The following is a 12286-nucleotide window of genomic DNA, read 5'->3' on the forward strand; positions in this document are numbered from 1 at the left end:
GACTTTAATTGGGATCCACTAGTGGACGGTGGATTGGTCCCTCATATTAGTCAATCATTGGATCATGAATACCAAGTTAAAAAGCAAATAGGAGAATGATGTTTGTATTACAAGTAACAATTACACGAAATAATATGAACTCGCATGATACTCAAGTTAATGATCATTTTCCATTTGAAAATCAGCAAAATTTTGGTACAGCCGTTATAAGTGAAGAAGGCCATGTATTCAAGAGCAACTTTCAAGTTTGAATTTTAGACAAGTGCTTCTTCCCTATTAAGTGAGAGGCCATGTATTCTTCACTTGAAATCAAAACATTGCAGACTATACATATTATTTTGGAATTAATCCTCCTAAAGGGTTCTTCATGCAGGTTTATTGCTTTCAAAGCTAATTCACAATTAGCCTTGTGTTTCCTCCCATTGAGGTGGGAATTCAAAGTGTTGTTACAATACATAAAGCACAAGTCCACTTCTTCAGCACTTCCTTCTGTGTAGCAGAACTCTGAGGTAGCTCCCCACTAGCAGTGTCACTCTCCGCTGTTCCTTTGGTTTCTTGTATGGATGATGATGGTTTTTGACTTGCCAGAATATCAGCATAGGTTGTCTAGCACCAACAATGCAACAAAAATCATGACCACATCCACTAAATCTATAAACAGATACTTGTAACCCCAAACCTTTCACAAATAACCTCTTAGCATTGCTCAAGTCTAAAAAATTTATGTCCTTGGGAGAATTCTAATTGCAGTGAATAATATGAATGAATGCTTACTTGCTTGGTTGCACGAAAATCTATTTTCTCAATAGCCTCTAAATCTTTGATGTCTTTGTATTCTATTTGGAGTCTTTCTCCATTTCTCTGCACAGGATCAAGCTCCCTAATTAAGTACTGTAAATGTCACCATGAGACTAAGACATGTAGAATTGACTCATACAAGAACTTGTAACAAAAACTATTAATTTCACAACTGACTTAACACCAAAAACTTTACCTTTAATATTTCTTTACTATCAGTATCTATGGTTTCATTTGTCACTTCTGCATCAGGCATGCACATTGTGTTCTTCAATACGACAAAAAAAAAAAAACAGAATTAGCTAAAATTTTCAATTGCCAATGCAGATATAGAGTTATCATATACAAATAAATGCTTCTCTATATAATTCTTCTAGAGTTATAGTAATTTGACATTTTAAGCTGTAATTACCTTGCTACCAATGAGTTTCTGTAAGGTTTCAGTTCCATTCTCTTTCATATATCTCTCTGCATGCAGTAAAAAGTTACCTTTCTCAGCAAAACAATCTCTCCAGTAGCTATTTAACCTCCATGTGACTATTTGCGGTTTCATGGAGCGGATAAGGTTATTATAAACATAAGAAGTTCGTCCAAAATCCGGTATGATGAGCCATAAGATGATCATTAGCTTAATGTACGGCCAGAGCTGAAACCTGATGTCAGACATGGTAATGAAGTAGTTAAAAACTACTTGAATATTGGTTTGAAAATAACATCAAAAGGGTGTCATTTGCAACATTTATTTTCTTTTGGGGAAAAAGACATCCCAGAAGGAATTTCATGCCATCATAATCTCGATTAAAAATTTGGCACATTAAAAGTGCATTGATTAATCTCAAGTTCAAATCAGGTACTCATTCTGAGTGAAAAAATGGACTTGGTCTCTTAGTACATATTTGAATTGCCGGTGAATTTGGGAGAATCCAGGTACGTCATTGTAATTTTGGCAAAAGCTAAACTATCAAGATTCAACAAAACCACAGTGTCCGTGATTTCACCAAATTCACTGTCAATCCAGACGTGTTATACTTATGGTGATAATACCAAGATTCTTTCCATATTTGAGGGAAGACAATTTACCACTGAAGAAAGCCCATAAATGCATACTCAAAGAGGTAAATTAAGGAAAGAAATATCCAATATGAGATCAAATCCTTAGTTTTTGCACAAGAGTCAGTCTCTATTGCTTGTATGGAAGCACACCTGTCCAAAAAAGGGTAGTCACAAACAACAAAAAAGAGCACAACAAAACAAAATGTCAAAAGAAGAATCTAAAATGCAGTAACTTTTTCAATAGACCAAACACCAAGAGCAAGAACTTACATAGGATACACCAGAGCAAGAAGAGGCCTAGAAAGAAATGAAGAAAATAAAAGAAGGGTAGTGTTGATTAGCATGCATTGAAACGGAGGCGAAAAAGGATCAAGAAGATATATGAGAAAACATAAGTGTGTTTATTTTTTCAAGAAAAAGGAATACTCCCTCCGGTCCTAAATATAAGCAAATTTGACTTTTTACATTCATTCAATTAATGATGTATGTGGTCCATAATATGAACCACATACATCATTAATTGAATGAACCTAAAAAGTGAAATTTGCTTATATTTAGGACCGGAGGGAGTAATAAGAATGAGAAAGATGAAGCAAAGAAAGGAGGGATATAATATAGGCTTAATTACACTTTTGGCCCCCTAAGTATCCAAAAGTTGCGATTTTAGCCCCCTAAAAAAATATCTCTTTTTTGGCCCCTTAAGTTCACTTTTGGTTGCAATTTTGGCCCCCCAAGCCAATTTTGACTTGTTCAACGGTGACTGAGGTGCCACTTGGATTTTTTTATTATTTTTTTAAAAAAAATGCCAAGCTGGCTTTTATGAAACAAAAAAAAAGAAAAAAGGAAAATGGAAAAGGAAGGCATGTTAGTTGCTTTTTTGCCTTCAGAACTTAAGTTTGTAAAAAAACCTTGCATATACCTTTGTAAAATATTAGTCTTTGTCTATATTTGGTCTTTTTTTATGGTCTTTTACTTTGTTTGTTTAGGTTTTTGAACTTTGTCTTGCATGTGGGTTATTTGTCTTGTTTTGCTTTTGTATAAAAACCTTGCATTTACCTTTGTAAAATATTACTCATTGTATGTATTTGGTCTTTTTTATGGTTGGTGACAGTATTGAATACAATATTAATGCTTTAGGGGCTTATTTTAATTGCTGCATATGCCTATGTAAAAACTAAACTATGGCAATCATAAAACATCACAAAAACTAAACTATGGCAAACACAGTACATCACAAAAACTAACAACTTTACAACAAAAAACAACACAAACTAAACAACTTAAGAACAACATTCAACCTTATTTCATAGCTAACCCTAGAGCTAAAAGCATGCACATGAACAACATAATTCCCAATACAACTATGGCAATCACAAGACTTCTTTCCTTCTTCATCAATTCATCATTCTTCCTTAACAGTGCTCGAATAATTTTCTTCTGTCTCTCAGGCACCTCAGGATCAAACCACCTAAAAAAATTGCATTTTCTTCTCACAAAATATTTCCCACAACCATGAAACCTCCTCCCTGGATTTTCGTCAGTCCAAGCAGTGACCAACGGGGATTCAACACCACAGTGACAAACAACCTTGTTTCGATGCTTCAAGGAAGACCCGCTGACCGATGAAGATGAAGATGAAAATTCAACCATTTTCGTTTCTGGATAAATCACGAACAAAGAAGAGGGTGAAGATGAAGATGAATCAGAAAACGAAGAAGCAGATGGAGATTGAATATGCAAGTTCAAATTCAATAAAGAAGATGAATGAATCAGAAAACGATTCCAAAATAAAGGATGAAGTGAATGGAAATTGAACAAAGAAGAGGGTGAAGATGGAGATTTAGTAGAGGAACAAAGGATTGGAATGGATTTGGTGATTTAGGAATTTGGGGGTTTTAAAAACCCTAACTTCCGACCGTTGGGGGAGGGAAAAACTTTCTCACGTGCCTTCCTTTTCCATTTTCCTTTTTTATTTTTTTTTGTTTCATAAAAGCCAGCTTGGCATTGTTTTTTAAAAAAATAATAAAAAAATCCAGGTGGCACCTCAGTCACCGTTGAACAAGTCAAAATTGGCTTGGGGGGCCAAAATTGCAACCAAAAGTGAACTTAAGGGGCCAAAAAATAGATATTTTTTTAGGGGGCCAAAATCGCAACTTTTGGATACTTAGGGGGCCAAAAGTGTAATTAAGCCTATAATATACCATGCAGAATGTTGAAGACATTTGAAAGCCAGTTTAAGAAACCATGAAGAAGCCATGTGACAGAGGAATCAAATTTACTTCAAACTTTCAATGCCTGTTGAATTAGAATAAGTAGCCAGATAAAGAGGAAGAAGAGAAGACAAAGAAGTAATAAGTCTTCAATAAAAGTGGGAAAATGAAGCATCACAGACATGTCTACACGGCCTTTACCAAGTCCAAGTTTTGATACTCCCTCTATTTTAAAATACAAGTCGGAGTCAATCACTGCACACATCTCAATACACAATTTGATCATCAATATCTTTAATATACATACTAAAAAATTATGAAAATTTGATATTTTGAAAATATTCATTGAGACAAATCAAACGACATCTTATATGCTAACATTTGTATTTATATATTAGTTAAAAAATATGGTCAAAGTAAGCTATATGAATAGTGCGTGCATATTGCTCCCTAAAAAAAAGAAAAAAGAATAGTGCATGTTGTAAAATTGCGATGTATATTTTGAAACAAAGGGAATATTTTCTAGACACACACCCTTTAAAACTCTTGTTACACCTTAAAAAGACCATAACACCCCTGTTTTAAAATAAACACTAAAAAGACTATAACACCCCTGTTTTAAGAAATTAAATTTGAGTGAATAGGTAAAACCTCTGAAATTGTAACTTTCGTCAACCCCATGACTTTTAAGAAACTTCAACCCCCCTCTCCTAAAATTCTCCGTTTATTTTGATCGTTAAACCCTATGACATGATAGTTAATTGTCACGTGGACTAAACGATGTGTCGCATCGTAGGGGGTAATTGACTTTTTTTGTGGCTTTTTTTCGTTTAAAATCAGTGTGATTATAAATTAGTGGTTTTGTTACGAAAATAAGTGGCTTTGTTACAACTTACTATTGACACTGAGCAAATCAAAATATTGGAAATTTAAACCACTGAATCATGATAACAAAGGCACGATGCGTCATTACCATTAGAGATGTTTAAATTCAAACCGATCCAAAATAAAACTGCAACCGAATAAAAAAAACATAAAATGCTAAAATTGAAACATTTTGAGTTACAATAATGGAGAATCGTCGAGCCAAAAAGGAGATGGTGTTCTCCAAGTCTACTTTGTTAGCTACAAAGTTGGTAGATCTTGTGAGCCAAATTTTTTTAAGGTTAAATGACACTTTAATTCAACATATCACTTACTCTTAAAGCTTATTAGGTCTAGCTTGTCACTAAACCTAATTTTTCCCTCTAATCACCTATAATTAATTGCTAATCAACCCTAAAAATATTTCCCTCCTTAAGTTTGAATTTGAATTTTAAACTTTGCATTGCATTATGTTTTTCTTTTCCTAATTTTCAGGAGCATTAACTCAACCTTAGTGATAGTGGTGTTTGTTGGAAATTAGCAATTAGCCTTCCTATTTTCATGCAGCATTTAGTGCATTTTTTACTGAATAATTGGGCGGTTCCATAATACCAAACTTTTAGAATGCATTGAAATTCCTCAACTTTTAATATTACGGTTCCATCTTATCATTCTTTTAAAATACATTGAACTTCCTCAGCTTTTAATATTTTTTGAACGTTTCCAATGCATACACTGGTAGCTCTTCACAATTATTCCTATAAATACATGCATACTGTACTTGATCAAACCACATCCTTGCATCTTCTTTTCATCTTTTTCATCTTTTGCATTCAACATGGCTAGGCAAAATATTGAAACCCTTCTGTCATACAACTTCCTCACCAGTAAACCTGTTATCTCTGGTTGATTTTATCTCATACTTTTCATTTCGTATTTTCCACTTGTGCTTAATTTTTAATATATTCAATCGCGCAGATGCTGATTTATGAAGGAAATGTTGCGCAAATGCTTGATACAGCATCTACCTCCGTGAAAATGGTTGACGAATGCGCCAACAGCTGGGACTGTGTTTTGATTTTTGGAACTGCTCCTTATGAACACTGCAAAGTTGGTGGGGAGTGGAAGAGGTTTGTGGAGGCTCGCAGGCTGCGTGAAGGTGTTAGAACCAGGCTCGGTGCTCCGATGGTTGGGAAGAATGATACCATTTTCGTGACTGTTGTTTACAACTAGACCTTGGTTGAAGTAGTTGGGTTTTTTTCTTGGAGGACATTAAAAGTTGTTGGTTTTTTTGGTGTTGTTATTTTCAGTTTTCAGCTTCATAATTATGTTTTATATGAGAAGGACTATAGTTTGTTCTTCAGTATTTTAGTTAAGCCAAAATGTAATAAGATTTGTCTAAGCTCAAATGATTGGTTTTCAATGAAATAGTTGCAGTATTTTATACGTTTGTTAGTCATTATATGTCTGTTTTCTATTGTATTAGTTCCAGTGTTTGATGTATCATTGGCATGACTTCTTTCCATAAAAAGTATTTGTAGTTACCAGATCAAGAAGGCAAGCATGAATAAGCAAAAAAGAAAAGAGTAGTAACAGCAACAGATATAAAAACATGAAGTTTAAGATTTTCAAGGTTTTCATCATCTCACTTACTATTGTAGTTACCGGACAGTAAAGGCACAATAACTATGCAATTCATGAGTAATAAAGTGATAGCCATGGAGGATAAACGTTGATAGAAAAGAGAAGAATATATCATTTTTGATGAAATGAGAAAAGTCGTTGAAGTTAATAAACAATGTACATGGTGCGCTTTGTCAAAAAAATGTACATGGTGCGCTAATATATATACCCCTATTTACAATTGATAATAAATGAGCTAACTATAGTTGTTCCACTTTTTTTTTTTTTTTTGATGCGTTTTGGAATGACATTCTCTTTGAAAATCAAACCAAAACCATAATAATAGAGTCCTCTCATATTCAAGTCTGATAGTTTCGAATACTCCCTCCGGTCCTAAATATAAGCAAATTTCACTTTTTAGGTTCATTCAATTAATGATGTATGTGGTTCATATTATGGACCACATACATCATTAATTGAATGAATGTAAAAAGTCAAATTTGCTTATATTTAGGACCGGAGGGAGTACATATAGAGGAATCAGAATATTCCAAAAATCTTGGATAAATAAAACAGTATCTAAGCTACCACTCTTTTTTTTTTTGTTAACTCTGATGCATCCACTAAAACAGAACCTTATTTAAAAGAGAACAAATATATTGGCACGGCATGCAGACTTTTTTAAACGTAGCAAACCATTAACCAAACACTTATAAGTAAAAGAACTACCTAATCAACAAACCTTCATATTAAATTATACAAACTCCATACCAAGCAAAATCTGCATTATTTAAATAATATTGATGCGTGAAGATATAGCATATATCAGATCATAATATAGAAGCAAAGATGGATGAAAAATGTGAGTGCTGTTATTTTATCACGTGCTGTCATTTCATATACTTAAAATTAAAATTGGATGTAGTGCGTTTCAAAATAGCCTTTTGAATACCATGTTTTTTCCATGTATCTATTATGAAATGTCTGGCACAAATATTATGGTTGTATATAATGCCAGCAATTTCAGATTATAAGCTTGGAGTTAATCTACATCATTTGTACAATAACCATGTTTCTAAAAAATGTTGATGTTGTTCATTATCAACTTATTCAAAATCAATTTGTTAAGTATAATTCTAAAATTCATGGTATGCCCTAAACCGGCTTAGTATATAGAAAAAACAATATGCTTGGTTATGTGTTAAAATAAACAGCAAATTGAGATCACCATCCTTTTAGGAAAAATTTTATAATTCCATTGTCATTTTTCAGATTTTGTAAATCATAGAATTCCTTTTAAACTTTAACAAAGACGGTTTTCATTAGTTGTATCATTTGCAGTGACTATTAACAAGAGTCAAGGACAATCACTTAAGCATGTCAGAGCGTATTTCCCACTCCTGTTTTTTCGCACGGACAATTGTATGCTGCTGTTTCGAGAGTTACATATAAGGAAGGACTAAAGATTTTGATTACTGATGAAGATGGTGAGGACGCTACTGTGACATCTAACGTCGTTTATAAGGAAGTATCTCATAACGTGTAATGTAATATCTCAATGATGTACTAAGATTTTCAAACTTCAATTACCAAATTATTTTTATCAACAACTACTCATATTTACTATTTTAAGACGTTCTACAAATTCATATATGTTCTTATTTCTCCTAACATATATTATTATCATTTATCTTTCGTAACGTTATAATACTGAATGTATTATACTACTAGCATTAAATTTTAGCTCACAAGACCTGTGCGGCGCACGGGTCATCAATCTAGTTTCTAATAACTCTAATGATGTTTTGAGTGTTCCCTTACGTTTCCATTGAAATAAACAAAAATCGGGTTTTGTGAAATTTAAAAGTGATGGATCAGTTGCAAATAATTGAATTTTATCTTTGTGTGAAGGTGTGATTTGCAATGTTGATAGGAAATTCATAATTCTATTTGTGATGAATTTAGGTGATTGCACTATCACAATGGCCGATGTGAATGAGTTTAAAGTGTTAAGGACCGTGATTTATTAGGACTACCATTACCACAATTGGGGTAGACAAATCAACTTTTAGAATTAAAATATAGGTTTTTTGATTTCCCAACCTTTGGATCTAATTTTTTTTCTGCGAAATTATAAGACCCTTCATTTTTTAATCCAAAAAAATTAATTCCATGAAGAATATGATGGGGTTTAGTATCATGATCTATACCATAAACCTTTAATATGAGTATTTCGGAAATGTTTTAATGGCCAAAATTTTATGAGGGGTGAAGTTAATTGATAAAAGGGTAAAATTGACATTTTAATAAATTGTAGGGGTAAAAGTTTTTTATTTCTTTTTTAGGGAAGGGGTAAAAGATTATATGTTGGGGTATAAGGTATAACTTCCACCATGTAATTGTGGAAAGTTTTTTTTTGACCAAGTGTAACTTTTTTCCTTTATAAAAAAGACCAAATGTAACTCTTGAAAGTTTTTTTTGTTTAAGAAACACTTGAAAGCTGGATCAATTGTTTCATGAATCAAACACATTCCACTCTAAATTAATTTACATCGCTTTCAAGAGCAGATTCATTGCAGGTTTTGAATTCTAGCCATAATGCCGGTTACATTCATTTTACCCACTTAACAAAACCAAATTTTTTGCCCTCTATTTTTGGCATCACCAACATATTTCCAATAAGCAAATTAAATAAAGAGTAATGATATTTTGACATCCATTTGATGACAACTTTGTTGACAACCTTGTTTTTCTCACTTTTTATTGGTCAAAAACAATGGAGAGAGAAAAAGTAAGAGAGAAGATAACAACATCATGTGAGTATGAGAAAGAAAGTTGTTCAAAAATTGTCAAAAAGTGGTTGTTAAAATATCATTTCTCTTAAATAAAATCCGTTGTAAAGCTACTTTTTGGTCATAATCAAGGGTCACTTTGACGTGTAATTAGACCAAGGACAACGTTGTAAATAACACAACAAATCATGCCCTTTCTCAAAAAACCACCCTTTAAAACAACAACGTTGTCATCCTCATTCTCAATCTCAAAACTGAGTATCCAAAAACAATTCCCTTTCTCTCTCTCAATCTCTCTACCACCTTGCACTTTCTCTCTCTAAAAAACAACATTTTTAGAGGGAGAAAGCATCACCGGAGAAACCCAGAATCAAAAAACAAATCTTTTAAGGATGGAGAAAATGGGTGGGAGTGGGAAGAGATTTGGGGTGTTGTTATGTGCAGATGATTCAGAATATGTGAAGAAAATGTACGGAGGGTATTTTGGGGTATTTGTGAGAATGTTGGAGGAAGAAGGTGAAAACTGGGATGTGTATAAGGTGGCGCGTGGAGAGTTTCCAAAGGATGATGAATTGAATCTGTATGATGGTTTTGTGATCACTGGTAGTTGTAGTGATGCACATGGAAATGATACATGGGTCTCTCAACTTCTCAATTTGCTTAAGAAATTGAATGACATGAACAAGAAAATCCTTGGCATTTGCTTTGGTCATCAGGTACTAAATCAAATCAAATCAAATCAATCCATATTTAGTAATTAAATCACTGGTTATGTTGATTAATTTAGTCAATTTTCTTCCCATTTCAAACCTTTCATTTTTTACCTTTCTAGTAATTTTGTTATTTAATGCAATTGTCAAAAAAAAAAAAAAGGAATAGGGATAAATACTGATGTGGCACATACTAACTAACAGCTTGACGTGTCGGTGTTTTATGGCGTAAAGAAAATACCTTTAGAAATTCTTAGGACTGGTTCTCTCTCCTTTGGAATATTTAACGCACTATACTCTAAAGTAGTTATTTTTCACATTTTTTTAAATTTTTTCTTTTAAAAAATGTTGATATTGCCTTGACAAAACGTAGATAATGACTTGGCGTTACTTTAGTTGTTCGTTTGTACCTATCTATTTATTTATTCATGACATCCATGTTACTAGTATTTAACCAGACAACTCCAAAAATCATAATAATTAACATTTTCTTTTTAAAAGAATTTTTTGCGACATGTAAATCTTTAAAAGTATCACACTTGTCTATATGCATGGCCCATATGATGCAATCTTCACATGCATCACTTTACGTTACGACATGATATGGTATCAACTCAGTTATATAGGTGCTTTATTACCATGATTTTGTCTTTTTTTGTAACATATGATGCCAATGTAAAGCTGAATTAGAAGTATTTTATTATTAGTATATTTTACGTGCAAGTTTTTCCTACCATTAATTAACTTTATAAAGGAAATAATAATAATTGAGAGGGCTATTTATGTTAATTTGATTAGATACTTGGCCGTGCAATTGGAGGGAAGGTGACTCGATCTCCAACTGGCTGGGACATTGGTGTCCGAAACATAACATTATCACCCTCTTTGCCATCTCCTTTGTCTTCTCTTGAACTTCCAACGAAGCTTTCCATTATTCAATGCCATAGGGATGAGGTGTGTGTACATCTGCACTGCAATACCTTATTAAATTAACATTATCATATCGATCTTTAGTCTCACATTATTTTTTTTAATCATAGCACAGGATAAGTTAGTTTAGTTCTTGATATATTTCTCCTTTTGGATTTAATTAATTAGCTAAGAGAGCTACCTGCCAAGGCTGAAGTGATTGCTAAATCAGATAAGACTGGAATTGAGATGTTTAGATATGGAGATCACATTATGGGAATCCAAGGTCATCCTGAGTACTCTAAAGACATTCTTTTGAACATTATCGACCGTCTTATTCAGCGAAATTTCATTACGGTATAACCCCATCATTTTCCTTTATTACTTCATTTATTTATTTGGAATACTAGTATATCACTATTAAAAAAACATTAGAACTATATGATCAAAATTAATCGTAATTAAATTTACTGGCTAATGTAATGACAGGAAAATTTTGCTATGAGATTGAAGGAGAAGGCTGGTATGTGGGAGCCAGATAAGGAGGCATGGAAGAGACTATGCATCAGCTTCCTCAAGGGTCGTTATTGTGAAAGAAATGGAATAGAAAATATAAATATTGGTGGTATATTCTGAAGTAGTAATCTTATGGAAAAAGTTAATAGGAAACTAAGGGTACCCCCACTAATTAAGGTGTGGCACATGCACCAGCTAGCTAGATGCATGTGTTATTAATATTAGTGATAGAATCATGTGCAATCTATGTACCTGATGTGAAATTGTAAATATTAAATTTAAAGTAATAAAATGCTTTTAGTTTTCTTCCTTTTGAATTTGGGATTTCTTTAATTAAGAAAATGTAGAAAGGCGTGGTAGTTATAAAGTGTATGTAGTAATGTGCTAAAGTACAAATTCATGGTTTTGGCTTTTAGCTAGAAATTGACTCGTGGGCAAACCATGATTTAGGCATTTCAAACGCAAGTCTTTCCTGTTTATTGTTTGGCCAGAAAACCAGCCATGAAAAGGAGGAAAATAAAAACACCAAAGGATGGAAAAATAAGAAAAATTGCCACCCAAGAAGATTCAGAACCTATTTATCCAAGTAAAGGAAGGGTTCTTGTCCAAAAAAAAAAATCACCTTCCATACAATACAAGGTGCAAGAATTCATAAAGACTTTCTTTTGCTCATAAGACTTTCTTAACAACTTTTAAAAAGAGGATATAATATCGTCTACAAATTGTTCAATTCATGAAACTTTATCTAAAAAGTTATTTTTATCTCGTGACATCCGGATCATCGGGCACCATTGAATGCCACCTACGATCA

The 12286-nt window shown here is 33.0% G+C and overlaps 1 protein-coding gene, 1 long non-coding RNA gene and 1 pseudogene across 3 annotated transcripts; 2 read left to right on the forward strand and 1 right to left on the reverse strand.

Annotated features, from left to right (window-relative positions):
- Positions 1-230: 230 nt before the first annotated feature.
- LOC146932608 (uncharacterized) lies at positions 231-4188 on the reverse strand (annotated as a pseudogene). The gene is made up of 7 exons (XR_015007182.1): positions 4053-4188; positions 2122-2148; positions 1879-2001; positions 1211-1451; positions 995-1066; positions 775-861; positions 231-606 (listed from the first exon to the last, which is right to left on the reverse strand). The product of XR_015007182.1 is annotated as an uncharacterized LOC146932608 (transcript).
- A 1362-nt stretch (positions 4189-5550) lies between these two features.
- On the forward strand, positions 5551-6367 carry LOC146932609 (uncharacterized). The gene is made up of 2 exons (XR_015007183.1): positions 5551-5812; positions 5904-6367. It is a non-coding gene; the product is annotated as an uncharacterized LOC146932609 (long non-coding RNA).
- A 3217-nt stretch (positions 6368-9584) lies between these two features.
- Positions 9585-11792, forward strand: LOC146932610 (gamma-glutamyl peptidase 5-like). The gene is made up of 4 exons (XM_085704322.1): positions 9585-10056; positions 10849-11004; positions 11149-11316; positions 11449-11792. The coding sequence occupies exons 1-4, from the start codon at positions 9733-9735 to the stop codon at positions 11593-11595; spliced, it is 795 nt and encodes a 264-aa protein (XP_085560448.1). The 5' UTR covers positions 9585-9732; the 3' UTR covers positions 11596-11792.
- Positions 11793-12286: the final 494 nt, after the last annotated feature.

Source organism: Medicago sativa, chromosome 4 (assembly GCF_051527215.1).
Source record: "Medicago sativa cultivar Bolivia chromosome 4, Bolivia_mono, whole genome shotgun sequence".
Lineage (NCBI taxonomy): Eukaryota > Viridiplantae > Streptophyta > Magnoliopsida > Fabales > Fabaceae > Medicago > Medicago sativa.

Coding starts and splice junctions, on each gene's coding strand:
- LOC146932610 (XM_085704322.1), top strand. CDS start 9,733: ATGGAGAAAATGGGTGGGAGTGGGAAGAGATTTGGGGTGTTGTTATGT. Junction 11,005..11,148: donor TTCAATGCCATAGGGATGAG/GTGTGTGTACAT, acceptor TTAATTAATTAG/CTAAGAGAGCTACCTGCCAA. Junction 11,317..11,448: donor TTCAGCGAAATTTCATTACG/GTATAACCCCAT, acceptor ATGTAATGACAG/GAAAATTTTGCTATGAGATT.